Below are 23682 nucleotides of genomic sequence, written 5' to 3'. Positions count from 1 at the left end.
AGCCAGCACAGACACAATGGGCTGAATGGCCTTCTTCTGTGCTGTAACAATTCTGTCATTCTGTATTATTCATAACTTCCATGGTTTTGTGCAGGGAGGACATTTTCCTTCTAATTTCTCTCGTTCTCACCCCAACTCTAATTTTATTTTATTCTAGGCTTCTTAGTCTTTTATAACTAGCCACTCACAGACAACGCAGAAGCAACCCAGAAGTAATCAGCTCTCAAACTCTAATCATTGACTACTTTTCTGATCAGGTTAAGTAGGAAAAGAGATGACTTTGGGATGAACTAAGTGAAGAGAACTGAGAAAAAGAACCCAGGCAGTTGAAGGAGCTAAAGTGAAAATTAGAATGCTACGAGTAAGTGAAGGCACAGAATTTTTTGAGGTACAAAGGGTTGCAGAATAATTTAGAAGGAAAGACTGGCAAATCCAGCAGAAAAATGTGACAAATACAAGGATTCTTTTTAAAAGAACAGGCCATCAATCCCTTGCTAAATCTCCATTCAGGGCAGGGACAAGGAGAAGGAATATAACATAAAGTTAATCAAAACAAGAAAGAGAAGGCAATTTCATACCAATAAAATCCAAATTTAAATCACTGTACCTGGCAGAGAACAGCTTCTCCTCCATTTTCTCCATGAGGTAAACGCACGATTACTATGTCATTTTCAGGATTAGCCAAACTCCCCCACAGCTCAAGACCTTCTGCAGCGTCCACTGCACTATTACTCTCTCTTAAGAATGCTTTGCCGCTAGTAAAAGCATGGAGGGTTATGTTCTTGCTGTCAGATTTAGTAAAGCAGAACCTGTGAATCTTTTCCTTTAATTCTTTTTTGAGAGATACTTTGACTTCACCAAAAGAAAACGATGTGCAGAGTCCCAAGATCTTCCCACCTTTGGATAGGTAAGTCATGAATCTTGCATGAATCGGTTCAGGCATTGGATTGTCACATGCCACAACCAGCAACAAAGTATTATCAACCCAAGGAACTTTCAGAACCTGCTCTTCGAGAAGAGGATAGACCACATAGCTGTCATTGTCAAGGCAATCCAACAGGACAGATTTTATCTGCTGAAACTTTGTCAAGTACTGACTATAATCAGATCCAATATATATCAACACATTGGGAGGTTTCCCACTCTTGTTGCTTTGCCTTGTGTTTATCGTTAAATTGTCCTCCTCAACCACGGTCTCATCAGAGCTTCCACAATAATCATCAGGGAGGTCCTGTAGGTTTTCTGCTGACGCATATTTGACTGATTCAATAGTGCTATTTTCCAATTCCAAACACTCAGAACAACTGGCAAGGTGAAGGCAGTAGCCTTCATGCTCCTCAAGTTCCTTATCTTCTTTGGCTGCGTGAAGCTCTCCACTGTGAACTCCCATTATTTCATGCATTGCTGGTTGTCGAGGTTTTTCAGCAGAACCAACTGTACTGTAGCTATCACCACATGAACCTACATTTGGTTCAGTCACTGATTTGATTAAAGTACTTTTAGAACAGGTCTCCATTGCAATATCCAGATCCTGGAGACCCCCCATCTCCTTCCTTTCTTTTTCAGAGACAGCACCTGATTTCAGCAATTTCATTTGAACTGATTCATTGAGCTGTAGAGCTAAAAGAAATACATAAATGCTTGAAATCAGTAAAATTGAGCAAGTACAGTATTATGTATTTTTAAATGTAAACAATGACAAGTTTTTAAAAAATAGGCAGGAATCTTCGCAGCATTTTCCAATTATAGTGTCAAAAAATTAAATAGAAATTAAGAGATGTTAATCTGATTGACACAATTACCTTCTGAAGAGAAAAGCATTCCCAGTTTTAGTTTACAAATTTGTAGGTCCTGTCCGGATTTCTCCGTCTCTGCCCCCAAAATAGGCAGCTGGCCACTTCCAGCTTTCTGCCAACTTTCACTTTGCTCACCAACTCTTAAGAACCAACTTAAGAACAGCAGGTCCAATTATATCATTCAGTCTATATTTTAAAAAGTCTGCAATAACTCCAGTGTTAATTGGGCTAGGTGAATCACTCTCAAGAGTACCAGTTCTCTTACCATTTATAAGGTGGCAATGGCTGTTAAACCTCTGCCCTTTGGGTCAGCTCCAACGGCAGACACACACTGGGGGTCCGGCTGTCATTGCCAGATACTTCATACTTCAATAGTGAGTCAGTCCTAATTATTTGCTAATTAGGTGCATAATGTAATGTCCCAAGAAGTACAGGACAGGAAGAGCTGGTGTGTGAAGACTAGTTCAGGATCTAATGTCTCCTGAGGTGTCAGGAACCACCCCAGAGTTGTACAAAAAAATTGTTAAAGGCTGGTGGTGATTTCAGCTTTCTCCACTGCAAACACTTTGCTTACTTCAGTATTAACAGAGGGCTCAAAAGTACTTACTGCATGGCCATCATCAAATCCATGTCCACCATTCGCCTTTGTGTTAAGTATGACTCCAGCCAGTGGAGAGGTCCTTCTTACCCCTGGATCCCATTAATTTGTTTTAATCGTGCTCCTTGATGCCACACTCAGTCAAATGCTGCCTCAACGTTAACAGCAATCACTGTCATCTCATCTCCCTAATTCTTTTGTCCATGTTTGGATGTAATGAGGTCTGGAGCTGAGTGGGCCTGCAGAAACCAAAACTGAGCTCTGGTGAACAGGTGAGTAAGTAAGCAAGCAACTGGTGAGCAAGTGCCACTTGATATCACTGTCCAAGCCACCTTTCATCATTTTGCTGATGACTGACAGTAGACTGATGGGACAGCAATCAGTTGGTTGGGAGTAGTCCTGCTTTTAGTGGGCAGGACATATTGAACACTTTCCCACATTGTTGGGTAGATGCCAGTGTGGTACCTGTACTGAACAGCTTGGCTAGGAGTATGACTAGGTTTGGAGCACAGGTCATCAGCACTACTGACAGTATGTTGTCAGGTGGAAGGTAACATAGTGGTATTGTTACTGTACGAGTAATCCAGAGGCTTCGACTAAAGCTCTGCAGAAATTGAGCTCAAATTCTCCCACTGCAGCTGAGGGAATTTAAATTCAATAAACAAATAGATCTGGAATAAAATGCCAGTCCCATTAATAATGATCAGGAAACTCCCTGGTTTGCCGTAAAAATGCATCTGGTTCACTAATCTTCTTCAGGAAAGGAAATCTGCCATCCTTACCTGGTCTGGCCAAAAACTGACTCCAGATTGAGGCAATGTGGTTGACTTTGAACTGCCCTCAAAAATGCTCTAGCAAGCCACCCAAAAAATGAGGTGTCAGCCTGGTGAAGCTATAACACAGGACTACTTACATGCCAAACTGCATAAGCAGCAAGTGGTAAGACAGAGCTAAACAATCCCACAACCAACAACTCACTGCAGGAGGCGGCTCCACAAATATCCCCATCCTCAATGATGGGAGAGCCCAACCATCTTCAGCTGCTTCATCAATGACCTTCCTTCCATCATAAGATCAGTAATGGGGATGTTTGCTGTTGATTGCACAATGATCAGCACCATTTGCAACTCCTCAGATACTGAAACAGTCCATGTCCAAACGCAGCAAGATCTGGACAATATCCAGGCTTGGGCTGACAAATGGCAAGTAACATTCGCACTACATAAGTGCCAGGCAATGATCATCTCCAACAAGAGATAACCTAACCATCTCCCCTTGACAGTCAATGGCATTACCATCACTGGATTCTTCAATAAAAACATCAAGGGAGTAACCATTGACCAGAAACTGAACTGGACTAGCCATTTAAATACTTTGGCTACAAGAGCAGGTCAGAGGCTAGGAATCCTGTGACGAGTAACTCACCTCCCAACTCCCCATAGCCTATCCACCATTTACAGGTTACAAGTCAGGAGTGTGATGGAATATACACACTTGCCTGGATGAGTGCAACTCCAACAACACTCAAGAAGCTTGACACTGTCCAGGACAAAGCAACCCTCTTGATTGGCGCCAAATATTCACTCCCGCCACCACCGATGCACGTTAACAGCGGCGCGTACCATCTACAAGATTCACCAAGGCTCCTTAGACAGCACCTTCCAAACCTACAACCACGAACATCTAAAAGGACAAGGGCAGCAGATAGATGGGAACGCCACCATCTGGAAGCCCCCCTCCAAGTCACTCAACATCCTAACTTGGAAGTATATCGCCCTTCCTTCACCGTCTCAGGGTCAAAATCCTGGAGCTCCGTCCCTAACAGCACTGTGGGTGTACCTACACCACATGGACTGCAGCGGTTCAAGAAGGCAGCTCAACACCACCTTCTTAAGGACAATTAGGGATGGGCAATAAATGCTGACCCAGCCAGCGAAGCCCACATCCCATGAATAAATAAAAAGTAAAGCACTTGGGGTATATTATACCACACGGACTGCAGCAGTTCACAAAGGCACTCACCACCGCTTTCTCAAGGGATGGACAATAAATGCTGGTCTTGCTGGCGATGGTCACATCCCAACAATCGAATAAAAGAATACAGTATCTTCAACCGTGTCTTGATATCAGATGGGATGAATCACATTGGCTGAAGACTGGCATCTATGACACTGGGGAGCTCAGGAGGAGGTTGAGGTGCATCATTCACTTGGCAGGTCTGACTAAAGATGGTTGCATATGCTTCAGCCTTATCTTTTGCGCTGATGGGTTGAGCTCCCCCTTCACTGAGAATGGGGGTATTTGTGAAAACTCCTCCTCTCGCTAGTTTGTAATTGTCCACCACTATTCATGACTGGACATGGCAGGACTGCAGAGCTTTGATCTGATCTGTTGATTGTGGGATAGTTTAGCTCTGTCTGTAGCATACTGCTTCTGCTGCACTTGGTAAGCATGCAGTCCTATCTTGTAACTTCAACATATGGCATTTCATTTTTAGATATGCCTCTTGTTGCTCCTGGAAGACACCCTCCTGCACTCCTCATTGAACCAGGGTTGGTCCCCTAGATTGACAGTAACAGTAGAGTGAGGGATATGCCAGGTCTTGAGGTTACAGGTTGCATTTAAATACTCTGCTATTCCTGATGGCCCACACTGAGTGTTGTTGGAGCTGCACTCGTCCAGGAAAGTGTGTATAATTCCATCACAATCCTTACTTCTGCCTTGCAGATGGTGGACAGGTTCTGGGGAGTCAGGAGGGAGGATTCCTAGCCTCTGACCTGCTCTTGTAGCCACAGTATTTATATGGCTAGTCCAGTTCAATTTCCGGTCAATGGCAACCCCCAGGACGTTGATAGTGAGGGATTCAGTGATGGTGATGCCATTGTGTGCCACATAAGTTGCTTGCCACTTGCCAGCTTAGATATTGTCCAGGTCTTGCTGCATTTGGGCATGGACTGCTTCAATGTCTTGAGGAGCTGTGAATGGTGCTGAACATTGTGCAATCATCAGCGAATATCCCCACTCCTGACCTTGTGATGGAAGGACAGTCATTGGTGAAGAAGCTAGAAATGGTTGAGCCTAGAACACTACCCTGAGGAACCCCTGCATTGATGCTCTGAAACAGAGGATTGATCTCAAACAACCATAGCCGTCTTCCTTTGTGCTAGGTATGACTTCTGCCAACAAAGAGTTTTTCCCAATTCCCATTGACTCCAGTTTTGCTCGGGCTCCTTGATGCCACACTCTGTCAAATGCAGCCTTGATATCAAGGGCAGTCACTCTCACCTCACCTCTGGAGTTCAGCTCTTTTGTCCATGTTTGAACCAAGGCTGTAATGAGGTCAGAAGTGATCCTGACAGAAGCCAAACTGAGCGTCAGTGAGCAGGTTATTGCTCAGCAAGTGCTGCTTGATAGTGCTGTTGATGACCCCTTCCATCACTATACTGATGATGGAGAGTACACTGATAGGGCGGCGATTGGCCCTGCTTTTTGTGGGTGGGACATATCTGGGCAATCTTCCACATTGCTGGGTAGATGCCAGTGTTGCAGCTGTACTGAAGCAACTTGGCCAGGGGTGCAGCATGTTCTGGAGCACAAGCCTTCAGTACTGTTGCCAGAATATTGTTAGGTCCCATGGCCTTTGCATTATCAAGTGCTTTCAGCCATTTCTTGATACCACGCGAAATGAATCGAACTGGCTAAAGACTTACATCAGTGATGCTGAGGGCCTCCAGAGGAGGCCAAGATGGATCATCCACTCGGCTTTTCTGGCTGAAGATTGTTGCAAATGCCTCAGCTTGATCTTTTGCACTGAGATGCTCTGCTCCCCCATCATTGAGGATGGGGATATTTGTGGAGCCCCCTCCTCCAGTGAGTTGTTTAATTGTCAATCAGCATTCACGAGGGGATGTGGCAGGATTGTAGAGCTTAGGTGTGATCCATTGGTGGTGGAACTTCTTAGCTCTGTCTATTGCATGCTGCTTCCCCTGTCTGGCATGCATGTAGTCCTGAGTTGTAGCTTCATCAGGTTGACACCTCATTTTTAGCTATACCTGGTGCTGCAGCTGGCATGCCCTCCTGCACTCTTCATTGAAACAGGGTTGATCCCCTGGTTTGATGGTGATGGTAGAGTGGGGGATATGCCGGGCCATGAGGTTACAGATTGTGTTTGAGTACAATTCTGCTGCTGATGATGACCAACAGCGCCTCATGGATGCCCAGTCTTGCGTTTCTAGGTCTGTTCAAAATCTATCCCATTTAGCACGGTGGTAGTACCACACAACACAATGGATGGTACCCTCAGTGTGAAGACGAGACTTCATCTCCACAAAGACTGTGCCGTGGTCACTCCTACTGATAATACCATGGATAGTTGCATCTGCGGCAGGAAGATTGTTGAGAATGAGGTCAAGTATGTTTTCCCCTCTTGTTGTTTCCCTCACCACCAACTGCAGACCCCAGTCTAGCAACTATATCCTTTAGGACTCGGCCAGCTCGGTCTGTAGTGGTGCTACCGAGCCACTCTCGCAAACAGAGTACGTTCTGCATCCTAACCACCATGAATGCTTCTCCCAAGTGGTGTTCAACATTGAGGATTACTGACCCATCAGCTGAGGGGGGGTATTAGGTGGTAATCAGCAGGCAGTTTCCTTGCCCATGTTAGATCTGCTTCCATGAGACTTCATGGGGTCCACAGTCAATGTTGAGAACTCCCTAGGCGACTCCCTCCCAACTGTATACCACTTTGTTACCACCTCTGCTAGGTCTGTTCTGCCAGTGGGATGGTGATGGTGATGTCCGGGACATTATCTATAAGATATGATTCCGTGTGATGACTGTGTCAGGCTATTGCTGACCAGTCTGTGGGACAGCTCTCCCAATTTTGGCACAAGCCCGCATAAGTTAGGGAGGAGGACTTGCAGGGTTCACAAGGCTGAGTTTTTTCTGGTGCCTAAGTCGATACAGAGTGGTCCGTCCAGTTTCGTTCCTTATAGGCTTCATAGCAGTTTGATACAACTGAGTGGCTTGCTAGGCCATTTCAGAGGGCAGTTAAGAGTCAACCACTTAGCTGTGGGTCTAGAGTCACATGTAGGTCAGACAAGGTAAGGATGGAAGATTTCCTTCCCTAAAGGACATTAGTGAACCAGGTGGGCTTTTATGACAATCGACAATGGTTTCATGGTCATCATTAGACTTTTAATTACAGATTTTTAATGAGTGAATTTAAATTCCACACCATCAGCGCATTACCCTGGGTCTCTGGATAACTAGTCCAGTGACAATACCACTAAGCCACCGCGTAGTTCCAAACAACACAATGGAGGGTGTCCTCAGGGTGAAGATGGGACTTCATGTCCACAAGATCAATGCAGTATTCACTCTTAACAACACGGTCAACAATAGCTTATTTTATAAAGCATTTTTAATAGAAAAAAACATCACAAAGCTCTTCGTGGAAGCATTAAAAACAAAATGTGACAGTAAGCCACATAAGGAGAATCAGGTCAGAATACCAAAAGCTTGATACAAGAGGTAGGTTTTAAGGAGTATTTTAGAGGAGGAAAGCAAGGTGGGGAGACAGAAAGGTGTAGAGAGGCTATTCCAAAGCTTGATGACTAGGCAACTGAACTCTTGATAGTTTTGCCATTGTGAGATTTGAACTCTTGATCTTGGGGTTACAAACCCAGTACCATAACCACTTGGCTATTTAGGCCAAGCCTAGGCAACTGAAGGTGCAGTCACCAATGCCAGAGCAATTAAAATCAGGGATGTGCAGGTGGCCAGAATTAGAGCAGCACAGATGTCTCAGACAGTGAGAGAGCTGAAGAGATTCCAGAGATAGGGAAGGGTAAGCCAGAGAGGGATTTGAGAACGAGGATGAGAATTTTTAAATCAAGACTGCTTGACCGGGAGCCAATGTAGGTCAGCGAACACAGGAATGATAGGGGAATGGGACATGGGAAACAAAGCTTTGGATGATCCCAAGTTTATAATGTGGGAGACCAGCCAATAGTGCATTGGAACAGTCGAACCTAAGAGGTAACTAAGGCATGAATGAGCATTTCAGCAGCAGGTGAGCTGAGATAGACACAAAGATGGATGATGTATAAGTGGTGGAACTAGGTGATCTTATAGTGATGGCATGAACGTATGGTCGGAAGCTCATCTCGGGATCAAATACAACAACAAGGTTGAGAGTTCGGAGCAGAGAAGGAAAACAATCGCTCCAGTCTTCCTATTATTTAATTGTAGGAAATTTCCCTCATCTAGTACTGGATGGCAGATTAGCAATCTGATAATTTGGCAATACTGCAGGAGTCAAGAGATGGTGGTGAGGTAGAGCTACATGTTGTCAGCGTTCATGTGAAAACTAACGCTGTGCCTTCGGATGATGTCACCGAGGGCAGCATGAAGATGACAAATAGGAGAGGGCAAAAACAGATCCTTAGGGGACAGCAGGGTAAAGTTTGAGGAACCGGGAAGAAAAGCTAGTGCGGCAGATTTTCTGGCTACAATCATGGACTATAAAAATGGAAAATGCTAGAAACGCTCAGGAGGTCTGGCAGTATCTTTGCAGAGAAAAACAGAGCTAACATTTCAAGTTGATAGCCTATCGTCAGAAGCTATCATGAACAGGGTGGTGAAGACAAGGTCAAAAATGGGTTTTCCCTCATGTCAGTTCCAGCATTTGTAAAGAAATGAGTTTTCCAATCACACATAATTGCCATGGTGTCAAAATCCAAAATCACATCACTTACACAACTTTCTAAGCAATGTAACAGACACATTCCAGGCTTTATACCTTCCCCAAGTGATTTCACATGAAAGTCGTATTCCTCTAGTAAGTACTACTTGTTACCTATTCCATGATCAGAATGGGATAAATTTGTACCCTTCAAAATTAACACCATCAGTGGTTCAAAGAAAAAAAACTATCGTCTGTATTCCAGTTAGAAGATCTCAGCCACAATCAAAGTAGGGAAACTGGCCACATCACCTTCCTCAGGGAAAAAAAGTGTGAGTGCGTGCTCACACATTGGCCAGGGTCATTCACCACCTCCAGGAAAGCACTGGGATAAAACTGGGTAACGTAGCCCTCAAGTATTTACTTAATGTCACTCCATCCTTAGCAGAGGCTCAGTATGTCCTACAATCTAGTCCTATGATGTTATGTGCATCCAAATGTAAAAAAACTACCTTGAAAGTAGCCAACAAAATGATAATATTAGTTATTTATTCTAAATATATCTTTAGCAAATACAATTTTCCAAAATTGATCAAGTATATCATGGTATATTCATCTCAGAGACTCAACTTAAAATCTGTACATTAGAGAGAGGTTTAAATTCCTCCAGTTGCCAGGTATACTGACATTGCAAAAGTGTTAGTGTCAAATTCAGAAAATACATGCTTGCAAATTTATTAGAAACACTAAACAGAGGAAGTCTTCACAATGGTGTTTACGATGTCCCTATGAATGGTGACCAGAGGAATTTTTATCCAAGAACTTTAAATAAATGTATTTAATGCAACTAAAACATTGAAAGTTGAAGCTATGCCAAGTAAAAGCAAAAAAGGTACTCACAAGCTATTTTTTGAGGTACCATTCCATCATCCATTTGTAGTCTGTTCTCCATGAAGGCTACTCCAAGCCTACTAAAATCATCCACGTTTGCTTCAGCAATTAATTTGTAGGGATCCCCAGGTAAATATGCCAATGGTATGCAAAGGTCAGAATATTTTAAAATCTACAAAAAAAAGGACAGTTGCCCTGTGATGAGATACAACTTTAAACAACCGCAAAATTCAATTAATGTGACCACTTACTGTTTGTTACATGGTAACAAAGATCTGTCCAAATCTTACAGACATTCAGTGATCTCAGTTATTTCAATACAATGCAAGATTGGGCAATTGAAAGTGTCATACCATGCCTACTTGAACCGTGGAAAATTTCAGCAGTACAGGCACTGGTAGTGGCAAGAGGCATTTGGGAGAATAAATGAAAGGCACTATACAAGAAATGTACTAGCAAAGCATTACACACATTGCTCCAAGTTGTTTTTTTTAAAATATAAGGCCCAATTCCACACCCTAAACCACGAACGTGCATTCCCTGCAAGAGTCACCTCCTATCAAGAGGGCAGAATCAGTACCATTGTGCACTGGCATCAATGTGGTAAATAAACCTGGTAACAGCGCTGAATGTACATGAAAAACTGCATTAACTACCTGGGGAGTGGGGGACAATGAAACATATATTGGCACACATCAAGAATCATTTTCCAGAAGCTCTGGTGTCACTTATTCAAGTAATTAATTTACATAACACATGTGCAAGATGTATAGATTTACCAGGAGGGTCTGAGCTATGAGGAAAGATTGGATAAGCTGGGGTTGTTTTCATTGGTGCAATGAAGATTGAGAGGGAACCTGACAGAGGTGTATAAGATTAATAGTTGGGTCAATAACCAGGGGCATAGATATAAAGTAAGAGGTAGAAGGCTAAGAGGGGAGTTGAAGGGAAATTGTTTTCACCCAGAGAGTGGTGGGAGTCTGGAACTCACTGCCTGAAAGGGTGGTTGAATCTGAAACTCTCATAACATTTAAGAAATATTTAGATATTCTTTTGCATTGCCATAGCCTCCAGGGCTGTGGATCAAGCGCTGGAAAACAGGATTAGTGTCGTCAGATCTTTGTTGACTGCCATGGACACAATGGGACGAATGGCCTCCTTCTGTGCTGTAAACATCCATGAGTCTGAGACTGTGGAAAGATATCCCAAGGCAACAGCAACTTGCATTTATACACCTTTAAAGTAGCAAAACATCCCTAAGTGCTTTGCAGGACTGCAATAAAGCAAGATTTGACATTGAGGGTTTAATGGAGGAGAGAGAGGTACACAGCTGTAGAGGTGCCTAGGCAGCTGGAGGCCCATCTGCCAATGATAAGAGTACTGAAAATCGGGGATATGCAAGATGGCAGATTTGGAGAAACAAAGAGACCTCGTGGGTTATCGGGTTGGAGGAGGTTCAGCGATAGAAAGGGGCTATTTGAAAACAGGCATGTGAATTTTTAAAATGGAGGTGTTGCCAGACCAGGAACTAATCAAGATCAGAAAACACAAGGGCAATGGGTGAACGGGACTTGGCGCAAATTAGGATGCTGGTAGCAGAGCTTTGGAGTTCTCAAGTTTGTTCTTCAAAAAGGGATAACATTTGAACTAATCTACCAAGCAAAATGATGGCATCATAAAGTTATTCAAAATGCAATTGGTTGCCACGTTGAAGTGGCTAATATACTAAAGGGATAGGTTTGACAGCAATAAGATACTTTATTATTTTAAGAAAATGGGTTTTTAAATAGAAAAGACTTAAATTTATATGGCATCTTTCATGACCTCAGACCTAGAGGGTAATAGGTTCCAGCCTCACTAGACTTGGTCACATCATCTAGGCTTGAATTTTAGCGCCAAATGAGGGAGTACTGCACTGTTGGAGGTAACATCTTTCAGATGAGGCGTTGAACTAAGGTTCTGTCTGCCCTCTTAGGTAGACATGCACGAAATGTAGAAGTGTAGAGTAGCTCTCCAGGCGTCCTGGCCAATTTTTATCCCTCAACCAACACTTAAAACAGATGATTTGGTCATTTCTTTCATTGCTGTTTGGGGTCCTTCCCTGTGCAGAAATTGGTTGCCATACTTTCCAACAATGACAGAGCTTCAAAGGTTCTTGAAGTGAGATGCAAAGACCCAGAACATATATAATGCATCACACATACTTTAGACAGACTGCCACCAAATGATCTACTGAGTTATTTGTCGGCTCATTTACATGTTGCTATTTTTAAAAACACAAGAGACCTGCTCGGTTTCTGAGCTGCAAAATAGCTAGACAGCTATCAGTTACAGTAACCGATAACACTTTTCCCCTAACTGGTTAACCTTGAAAGCCCTAATGCTGTTTTAATAATACTGTACATATTATACAATACTAACAAAGTACTTGTGAACTCCTTTCAAAACAACCTTTGGAAAGCTTACATCAACAAACCACATTTTTTTAAATTCACCCATTTCCCAGTAATAATTTACATTTATACAGTGCCTTCAATGCAGTAAATGTCCCAAGATACCAAACAGTAGTACGAGAAGTCCAACTATTAATATACATTAGTACCTGATGAAGTTTTGTCACAATTTTAAATCCTTTATTGTGGTATTATGAGTCCACTGATGTCCAACATAGCACATGACTTTCGAAGAAAATGAAATAAGTGCACCCAACAAACTCCAGGTTGCTAAAGTTTACTAAAAAGACAATAATTGGTTTTCGCATCAAAACCAAGTTCGTCGTGGAGTTCAAATCATTGCTATAAAACAAAGGTTCTCAATGAGACAAATGACTGTTTTAACGGTAAATGTGGCCATGCAGTTTAATTTTATATATCCCAGCCTTCTGTTTGATTTCAGGTTTCTTGTCAGAATACACAATTGAACATTTCGTAGAATCAGTGAGAATGACTGGTGGATGGACAATATATTCATGGGAGAACTCAAGAATACCTACATGTAACTGGTGTTCTCTCAAACAATTTAGAAAGGTCACAGTGTACCTGTCAACACTTGCATTGGTCATTTTGTTGCCCATCTTGCTCCAAACCTCATCTGCCTATTCCTCCAGACAATTTGTACCTCTTTGCTCCACGCCTCCACAGGTTTGCAGCAAGAAATAAAGGTTGGGGAGATGGGGGGTGCGTGGAGTTAGGAGGAGGGTGCCCCAGAAAAGACCACAACAGAAACATACAAATAGAACACTAAGAACTGAACAGAAGAGGAGGAACAGATTAGGAGTAAAGAAATTGTATATTGCAGGTGGGGAGGGGAGGGCGGGACAGAAGTAAAGGGAGATAGACGCACACATAGAAATAGAAAGAGATAAATGGAGGGGAATTTGGGACATAGGTGGAGGAGAGAAAGAGACATAGATGGAGACAAAACAAACAGAAATAGTGAGAGAAACAATTGCGGGAAGATCAAAACACAGAGTCATATGTTGGGGTGGAGAGAGAAAAATAAAGAGAGAAATAGAAGTGGATGCTGAGAGACAGGAGAAAGAGAAACAGAAGTAGCAAAACAGGGTGGGGGGAGATGAGAGAAAGGGAATGAAGATTAAAAATAAAACTGGGGAAAGAAAAGTAGACTCAGTGGGATTGGATATAGCAAACTGGAGTTGGGGGGGTGGAAAAGAGAGAAACAGAAGTGGAAATATATGAACAAAAGGACAAGAAGATATCAGGCCTTTCAAGCCCTCCCTCAAACATATACAGTGGGTCACACACATCCTTCACACTCACCTATTAACCACACTTTCTCTGAGGAGAGACAAAACAACTAGTAAACAACCAATGGCCATTTCAGAAACTCTGTCAAATTTCTCTCTGATGCCAACGAACAAGCAAGGCTCCAGTTAACAGCAAAGGCCCTTAGTTCATTATCATCCCACATAACTAAATTTCCTACCATAACCGGAAATGTTCTCTTCAATAAGGAACTTGTCGAGTTGTCATACACACCCATATTTTGCTAGTTCCAGAGGGCAACAGCTCTCAAAAATTAATGCTTCCTGACATTTAATCTAACACTTTGCCCAAGGACTTTTCTACATATAGTGAGGGACTTCCACAGAGGAGAGTGAAGCCCAATAGTTCTTGGTATGGTCCAGATGGAATTGGCAATGGATGGCTAAGCCAGCTGTAGGCCAGATACACTGAAACCTGCACTTCCTAGGCTTGAGGATGCAAACGAGGAGCTGCATAAATATTGTGGCAAATGGAAGGACAAAGGCATTAGCATCTAGTTCTAGAACTAGATCTAGGATCTAGACAAAGGCATTACTTCTAACTGACCAACCGCAGAGAGCGTTTTCCAGAGCCAGCTGAGAGGGAAGAGGTGGAAAGAGAGAGAGGCAGATGAGAGTTATGGGGTGCAAAGAATTGGATGGATATATGGTCACGGCATGGTTGTAAAGAGGTAACGAGCTCTGTACTATCAAACTGTTTGCCCCACATCTGATCATGGATGAGCTGCAATTTCCTCAAGCTAAATACGGAGACAACCGAATCTACCAACTGCAGCCACAATCACCAAATCAATACCCTTTATCAATTATTCCATTTCTAATCCTAGCTACTTTTTCAAGTTAAACAAGACTCTTTGCACTCTCCGCATCCATTTAGAATCAGAGTTAAGCCTTTGACCCTTCATATCAGAAAAACTGTAACCTCTATAACAAGTCTGTCCAAAATAGAGCCCGCAGGCAGCATCCCCTCTACTAGTGAGCCTATCAGCAGAAAATGAGGGAGAGAAAGTCTCCAATTAGAGGAGCAGTGAACACCAATGCTGGTGAGTGTACTGAGGGCTGCCAGATCAAGGGAAGCGAAGGTATGGCAGAGCTGGCACCCGGGGAGCAAAGCAACCGTAGGGTGGAGGTGAGGAGCCAAGTATGTCAGGCCTGGCGAGGGAGAGAGTGGGCCTGCAAGAGAGAGAGTGGGCCTGTGAGGGAGAGAGTGGGAGTGAGAGAGTGGGCCTGCGAGTGCGTGCGTGGGAGTGAGAGAATGTGCCTGTGGGTGCATGTGTGAGACTGAGTGTGTCTGCGAGTGGTGGGAGTGAGAGTGAGTGATTGTGCGTGTGGGGGCAATGCGGAAGATTGTGTGTGGGATGGGTGGGAGTGAGGGAGTGCGGGAGACTGAGTGACTGTGTGTAGCAGGGGGGAGTGCAAGAGACTGAGGGGCTGAGTGTGTAGAGGGGGTGGGTGGCAGAGTTAAAGATGTGAAATAATGGAAGTTACTGTTGGTTGATCTCTTGAGAAAATCTTGATTAGGTTTAATTATTTTCCTTTGTTGCTTAAGACCCAAGTAAGCACTTTATTCAGTTGGTGAGTGCTCAGAGAACCATTGCTATGAATCAATTCCTATGAACCATTGCTATGAAGCATTCATTCCAAAACCCTTGGGGCGGGATGTTCCCATCCCGCCCACGAAGATGCTTGCCGGTGTCGGGAATAAACTATTTTCTTATCACACCAGGGTTTCCATGATTTTCTATAGTACCATCTTATACATATATAGACAGCATAGCAACAATTAAAATAACAAATTACAACTTAAAGAAAGTCCAACTTCAAAATGCCTGAAAGGATGTAGATATTGCAGTTTAAAATCATCCTTATAGTTAAAAATTGTTTTTTTTTATAAAATGAAGCCACTTACCTCTTCAGAAGAAACAGAGACTGGATCAAAGCTAGCATTTTCCAAGGTAGCTTCCATCAGAAAGGTTATTTGTTGTGCATGCTGTTTGTGTTCAGTGCTAGCAATCACAGGTTCAAGGAGCAGTGACCATTTACTCAAGTCATCACAAAGCTGAAATATTAATATAAAAAAACAAGTAAATAAATCGTAGGTCACATCTAGTGGTGCAACTTGGTAGGTGGATCTGTTACGATCCCAGCTGATGTTAATATTGGACAAGTCAGATTCCAGAGTGAAACCTGGTTTGGTAGATTCTAAATAAAAACAGAAAATGTTGGAAAAAATCAGCAGGTCTGACAGCATCTGTGAAGGGGGAACAGAGTTAACCTTTCGAGTCTGTATGACCCATCTTCAGAGCAGGTAGATCCCAACTTTGTGTTTTTTAAAGAAGCCATGGAGGTCAGTAACTGAACACATTCACAAGAGTCTGCCGGTATAATTTCAACACAGAATAAAACGTTTATTAAGCAAGAAAAAATAAACTATGTTACACTAGACAAAAAGGTTGTAAATATTTCAATACAGATACCAGAAAATGGTTCAAACTCACACTATTCCTTTTATCCCAGTGACATTTACAGGCGCAAAACCCCAGTGAAAGTTACTGCTGTCTCAACACCAAGGTTTCTTGCTTTGGTTAGCTCAGTTTCAAACAAACAATTTTCTTCCAGCAGACTTCTAAGCGTTCACTAGATGCTTTTCCTCAGCTGTATCTCTCCCCAAGACACCCAAAAACCACAAACTAAACGCTCTATTACTTCAACTTCAGAGCAAACACATGAGTTCCCCAATCTTAGTTCCCCAGCAGGCTTGCAGGATTTCTTATTAGAGAGATTAGGCCTCCTGCCTGCACTCTCTGGTATACATACACTGATTGACCGCCCTTCTGTGTTTTCCTATCTCTCCATGTGTCTCCGGACCCTTGTCGTCAGGCAACAGCACAGTTTTTTCTACATTTTTTTTTTAAAAACTTCACTAAACTACTAACCCATTGGTAACCCATTTCTTCACTTCAAAAGTTGTAAAACCTCATTAAAAATGCATGTATACAAACAGGGCCCCAGCCTTCCAGCTCACAAAAACCTCTAAATGAAATTATAACCAGGTTTCGCCTTTCTTAACACCTAAATACAAATTAAACTTAAAACTTTACATTGTTCCTAACACTGACCAACCAATCCAAGTTAACATCCTAATTAGAAAATTTTTAAAAATGTGAAGCTGCACATTTTTGTATTCTTTCATAGGATGTGAGTGTCTGGCAAAACTAGCATTTATTGCTCAGCCCTAATTGAGTTTGAGAAAGTTGCGGTGAGCCACTTTCTTGAACTTCTGCAGTCCATTCAAAGGGACAGCTTATCAAAAAAACTAAAAGAAAACATTCATTGGAACATAAAGTCTTTCCTTCCACCTTTTGAAGCAGTTTTCACACATTCCAAAGCACTAAAAGAGCCCAAATCAAAGTCACAAATGATACCTGCAGTGACCACGACCACGGTGCATTATTCCTCCTTGTTCTCGAGAAATCTACTGTCTTTGACATGGTCAATGGAACATCCTGTTCCAAAAGTTATTCTTTCTAGTTCAGTTCCATTGAGATTTTACTCGCGTGGATTCATTCTTTTCAATTCAACCACAGCATTGGCCTCTGCCTTATCTATGTACTACTCCCTGGTGATATTATCCACAGGCATGAAATCACCACCTACGAATATACTGATGGCACTTAGCTCTACCTCACCACCTTCTCTGTTTACCTTTTCTCTACTTGTCCAACACCTCCATCAAATAGAAGCCACTGATTCAGCTGCTTCATCACTGCCTGAGAAGAAGGCTAAAGTGTATCAGAGTATTCACAACCTTATTGTCCTATTCATTCTGAAACTGAATTGCCAACTTCATATTCCCACTAGCACAAAAATTACCTACTTCTACTTTCATAACATTGTCCATTTTAACCCATTCACTGAGGAAACTCCCATACATTCATCATCTCAAGACTGCTACATCAGTAGACTTCTCATTGCGTCTCATCTTCCACCCACCTTATTCCATAGCTAATCCATGACTTCACTGCCTATGTGCTGTTCGCTAAGCTCTACTCACATTTCCTGTTTTCATAGGCCTGTCAAGTAGGCCAATGTCTCAAATTTAAAATTCTTGCTCATATCTCTAAATCCTTCCATGGCCTTGACCCTCCCAGCTCACCACCAACCAAACCCATACCCCACCATCCGCCCCCAACATCATCATAACATTCTCCCATCCTACAACCTTTTCCCAAACTCTCTTTTCACTTGATTCCGACTTCTTGTGCATCTTCCATTTCTCACCTTTGGCATCCATGCTTCATTCACCTACTGTTCGGAATTATTTACCTAAAGCCCAATGTCTCTCCAATTCCCTCTCCACCTTTATGACCCGCCTTAAAAGCCACATCTTCAACTGACATCATGTTCACCCCTCCTAAACTATGCTTCATTGACTTAGCATAATTGTGAAACCAGATGCCATGGTAAAGACACTGTACAAGAGCAAGACCATAGCACAGGCAACAGTCCACTAACATGTATCAGCTCTGGCAAAATTATTCATTTGATTTATAATAATTTATTTGAAATAAACATTTTAAACAAATTTATCATTTTAACAATTTCACTAGTATAGAAGCATGAATAGAATCTCAACTTTTCAGAACACCCATGCAGCATAAACTATTACTCCTGAAACACATCAAAGCAGAACCATTTGATGGGATTGTCATTATCCGACAACAAAAACACCGTACTTTGGTTCTGTAACACAGAATTCATCCATCACCTAGAGTGCAGCTTTAGAAAAAACATTGGACCTAAAAACAACCGAACTCATCTAAATGGACGATTTCATAAAGACAGCCACAATTATATTAGGAATTCATCTGCATCCTTTAGCAACCTGTTTGATGTTAATTTTTGCAGCTGTTGAGGAAATATATTAAATCATTGTAGGTGCCCGACCTTGTCAACACATCTTCCGATGCCACTGTGTTGCAGATATCAACATCAGAACCTGCTTTAAGACACCACTGGCACTCCACCACTATGTTAGGACAGAGTATTACGTACATATGATTAAGACAGTTCTGCCCACCAGCCTTGGGGTTCTACTGGCACAATATTTGTAGTCTGCTAGCAGTCATACAAAGAGAATCAAATGACTTAAAAGGTTTCTGCACAAGATAAAAGCTCAGTGTTGGGGGTAACATATTAGCACAGTAGAGGATCAGTTAGTTAACAGGAAGCTGAGAGTCAGGGTAAATGGGTTGCTTTCGGTTTGGCAAACAGTAACCAGAGGAGTGTCACAGGGATCAATTCTGGGGCCTCATCTATTTACAATCCATATAAATGACTTGGACGATAGGACCGAGTGTATGGTAGCAATAATTAGCTGATTTTCTACCTACGTTTGTGTCATCAAATTGTGACCAGGACACAGACTTTTCATATCCCTTTGCAGAGTCTAAGTGAGTGGGCAAAAATTTGGCAAATGGAGTGTAATGTGGGAAAACGAAAGCTTGTCCACTTTGGGAGTAAGAACAGAAAAGTAGAATATTATTTGAAAAGAGAGATACTGCAGAAATCTGTGGTGCAGAGGGATCTTGGTGTCCTGAAACGTGAATCACAAAAAGTTAGCATGCAGGTACAGCAAGCAATTGGGAAGGTAAATGGAATGTTGGCCTTTTGTCACGACTCACTGGGGATAGTGCGCTGTAATATCAAGGCCCACTGTTCCCCAAGCCATGACAAACATGAAAAGTCTGACCATACCACCAGCTTGCCCCAATTCTACTTAACTGCTTAATTTAGGTTATCAGAATACAAGCACCAGGTTTGTAAACTTAATAAGGAAATAACTGTTTATTGAACAAATCGTCTTTAACTAGTGGCAAAAGAAAGAAATACGAACTGCTAACTTCTAACCCTATAACCTAAAACTCTACCCTTTAAACCCCTATACATATATACACACACATAGACAGATTTTAAGGATGAGATAAAACAGTTTAATAGCACCAATCCGGAGTACAGGATTAGATAGGTTGATTTTGATTGATGTCTTCCAAATTCCTTTAAGTTTGTTGTTGATGACATGAGGTGGTCTCCCAGCACTTTCAGTCTGTGGTTCACTGGTTGAAAAATTTGCTTTTCAACATCTCTACTGGTGATTTTTCCCCTTTTCCTCTCGGCAGGGGTTTTCAGAGAAAGCAGGTTACAGAGATGTGAGGAATAGCCAGCTAGCTACTGTGGCAGAATTACTGGAATCTTACAAATACAGAAGAGAGAGGTTTTAGGAGAGAGGAGTTGAGGCCTGGGGCAATCAGCCACGATCTTATTGAATTGGGGGGGGGGGGGGGAAGACAGGCTTGAAGGGCCAAATGGCCTACTCCTGCTCTTATTTCTTATGTTATGTTCTCTTTGCAGGCTAGGGGCTATACTGCCTGCACTGTTAATACACAAAATCCTGGCCACCTGGTCAGGAGGCAATTAAAATGCTGCTGTCAAGCAGTTCCTCTTAGCCCAGGACTCCTTTCTGGCACCATTCTGTTCTTTTATGGCACACGCTGTTCCCAGATAGCAACATTGTAAATATTCCTCATCCTATTCTGGTGAACATGTCTTTCAACTGCAGCCATGGTAATTATTAAAGCCACAGTCCAAGAAAAATAAAAATAGGTTCTTTTTACTTTATTACAAGGGGGGTGGAATATAAAAATAGGGAAGTGTTGCTACAGCTGAACAGGGCCTTAGTGAAACCATATCTAGAGCACTGTGTACAGTTTTGGTCTCCTTACTCCGAATATGATCATTGAAAGCAGTTCAGAGAAAGTTCAGTTGGCTGACTCCCAGGATGAAGGGGTTGTCGTATGAGGAAAAGTTGAGCAGATCAGGCCTATACCCATTGGAGTTTGGAAGAATGAGAGGTGATGTTATCAGAACATGTAAGATTCTGAGGGGATGCTGGGAGGATGTTTCCCCTTCTGGCGGAGTCTAGAACTATGCAGCACGGTTTAAAAATAAAAGGTCTCCCATTTAAGAGAGATGAGGAGGAATTTTAGAGGGTCGTTAAGACTTTGGGATTCTCTTCCCCAGAGAACAATATAATTAAGGCTGAGTTAGACAGATTTTTAATCGACAAGGGCATCAACGGTTATGGGGGGCAGGAAAGTGGAATCAAGGCCACAATCAGATCAGCCATGATCTTATTGAATCGGAATGTAGGCTCTAGGGTGTTGAATGAACTACACCTGCTCCTATTTCTTATGATTTTATGACTTCCTCTGATCTTTTTAAGAATAGCATTACACTCTTCAGAAGAAAAGTTGCTGTCTCTATAGTATACAAAAGAAAAATTTCAATTTTTTTCATTGCCTATGCTGATTTAGCTGTTCTCAGTATAGACTAGTTGACACACAGCAATTGGTCACAGCTACAGTAGGTTAGTGAAAGAAAAAAGTAATTTAGGATTTCGGCTCCTATTTGGTATCTACGAGCACATGGTTCCAAGTGATTACGGAATTGTGTTCAGGTCTGATGCAGGTGGAGCAGCCTGCCAGCATTCACACATGATAATGGTCAATTGGATAAACTAAGAGAGACCTGTAGAACTGTACCTCTGGCCTACAGACAATGTCGTCAGGAAGAGAAGGTGGCATAAAATTGAACATTTCCAAATTAAAATTTGAAAATATGGCTTTGCACTGCTTTGTTTATACTGCAGTTAATGTGAAGTTCAGTTCGCTTCAAACTACCTCAATACTGTTTCATATCAGCTCCCAAAATCTGAATGGTAGTGTTCACCAATTCAGAAACCACAGTTGTCATCATTGTCATTGTTGCTGATCTAAAACTGTAACACAATTCTAGCAAAACCCATTACTGGTTTAAAGGTTATAAAGGTCAAACCCAGTCTTTCTAGGAAAGTAAAACATACTTGGATTATTTTATTAAAGTGAAACTTTCTCCAATACTGACCTAAACAGCAGGTTGGTTCAATTGGTGGCCAGGGCCAGACAATTATGGACTCAAGACCCACTCCAAACGTCAGCACATAAACTAGGCTGACACCCAGTGTGGCACTAAGTACCCTTCAGATACAACATTAAATGAACACCCTATTTGTCTGTTGGGTGACTCAGATGGACTCTAAAGATCCCAAGGCATTATTTGAAGAGGAGGGCAGAGTGTACTAACTTCTGGCTAAATTCAAGTTGAATTATGGAAACAGAATAGATTAACTATTCATTCACCGCAACTTTGAAAGAGGCTGCCATATTTTCCTTAATAACAGCAGCTATGTTCCATATTCACTGTGGGAAATACGCCGGTGTTCACCATTTCTTTAATAACAATGGTGGGTGGTTTGGAACATGCTGTGTGGGTTTGGGGGCTGGAACTGTCCCACATTGGGTTCCTTAGCCCAGAAGGACAATTCAGCTCATAGTTTTTAAAAAAATCACAGGGTCATTGAGTGTTATAAATTATGGTCTCTCCCAACAACCTTATTCACATTCACATAAAGAGAGAGTTTCCACATGGAGAGGGAAGGCGGTTGCATGATGGTAATCCACAGACTCAGGTTTATGTTCAGAACATAAACCCAGAATTTAAATTAAATAAAAATCTGGAATTAAAATAGTTGAATGATGACTACGAAACCATTGCTGATTGTTGTAAAAACCCATCTGGTTCACCAATCCCCTTGAGAGAAGGAAATCTGCCATCCTTCCTGGTTTGGCCTACATGTGACTCCAGACCCACAGCAACATGGTTGACTTTTAAATGCCCTCTGAACAAGACAAATTAGGGATGGACAATAAATGCTGGTCTAGCCAGCAATGCCCACATCCCATGAATGAAGAAAAAAACTTCACCTCTGACAATCCAAAGCTATTGGGCTGTGAGGGGATTAAATGAGTTAAGACGCTGCCGGAGCAACAGGTTCATAATATGCCCCCGTCCCACCTGCAGGATAGAAAAATGCCACATTATCAAACTGACTTGTGCACATTAAACAATTCAGGCTTATTTACGGGATTATACAGAACAGATATTTTTCAGAATTTTTTTCTAGAAAGACTTCCAGTTACATAGCACTTTTCACAACCACAGAACATCCTAAAACACTATATAGCCAATGAAGTACTTTAAGTGTAGTCACGGTTTAATTTGTGATAATGTAGGAAACGTGGCAGCCAATTTTCTCAAAAACCAAACTTTCTAGTATTTTAATTTGCCTTTTCTGAATATTTAAACGGAGTCCTTTTTATGATCTTCTAAGTAGGTACATAATTCTCTGCTCACAAAGTTCTCTCTCATCGTCATAACATAGTTCACTCAATTCAACTGTATTCCTAACATCCCACAAGTGTTCAGCTACATCCTTCACTTCCTCTGAAACAGAATGCAGCTTCTCTGATGAACATATAGTTCTTTACCATTGGGCCAGCGATCACGTGAATTAATTTGATCACCAAGTGATATCAACATGGAAAACAGTCCCATTGTTGTCAGGTGTAAAAATTTACCAGCTCTCTGAAACAAACTTCTCAATTTCTAGCTGGTTTGTCTGGCCCACCCTAATAGCTTTGGCAATAATAAAAAACAGGTTGTTACCCCATCAGTCCACTTACCACACTACCATAATTACTGTGATCCTTTTTTTTATCCCCAATACCTGCAGAGGAGAGTGCATAAACTGCCAGAGAGGCTTTCTGAAGCAACATGAGCAGACAGTCAAGTTCTTAAAAGAGGAAGCTGCCAGCCAGGGTTGTCGCTGAGACAAAGTGGTCTGAAATACTAGAGAAACAGTTTGAAAATATCTTACTTAAGCCATCATGCCCTACTTATGAATGGAAGTATGACACTTTATTTATTTTAAATTATTACAAGTTGAATTATTTGAATTGCTGTTATGTGCATTTACCTTATTGTGAAATAA

General features: G+C 42.0%; 1 protein-coding gene across 6 annotated transcripts in view; it reads right to left on the bottom strand.

Moving 5' to 3' along the window:
* hlcs (holocarboxylase synthetase (biotin-(proprionyl-CoA-carboxylase (ATP-hydrolysing)) ligase)) overlaps positions 1–23682 on the bottom strand; it is a 191543-nt gene that overhangs the window by 161280 nt on the left and 6581 nt on the right. For 4 of the 6 annotated variants that reach the window (XR_005945826.1, XM_041211048.1, XM_041211050.1 and 1 more), the window contains 3 exons: positions 15664–15813; positions 9980–10142; positions 608–1620 (listed from right to left, as the gene is read on the bottom strand). Coding sequence is in view for 5 of the 6 variants with exons in the window: in XM_041211048.1 (XP_041066982.1) it covers positions 608–1620; positions 9980–10142; positions 15664–15813 (1326 nt within the window). In the remaining variant the exon portion in view is untranslated. Of the gene's footprint in view, positions 1–607; positions 1621–9979; positions 10143–12572; positions 12766–15663; positions 15814–23682 lie in introns of those variants that run through there. The other 2 variants (XM_041211052.1, XM_041211053.1) reach the window with 2 other exon arrangements.

Source organism: Carcharodon carcharias, chromosome 18 (assembly GCF_017639515.1).
Source record: "Carcharodon carcharias isolate sCarCar2 chromosome 18, sCarCar2.pri, whole genome shotgun sequence".
Classification (NCBI taxonomy): Eukaryota; Metazoa; Chordata; class Chondrichthyes; order Lamniformes; family Lamnidae; genus Carcharodon; species Carcharodon carcharias.
Note: the sequence above shows the minus strand (reverse complement) of the source record. Positions and strands in the feature narration are given on the sequence as shown.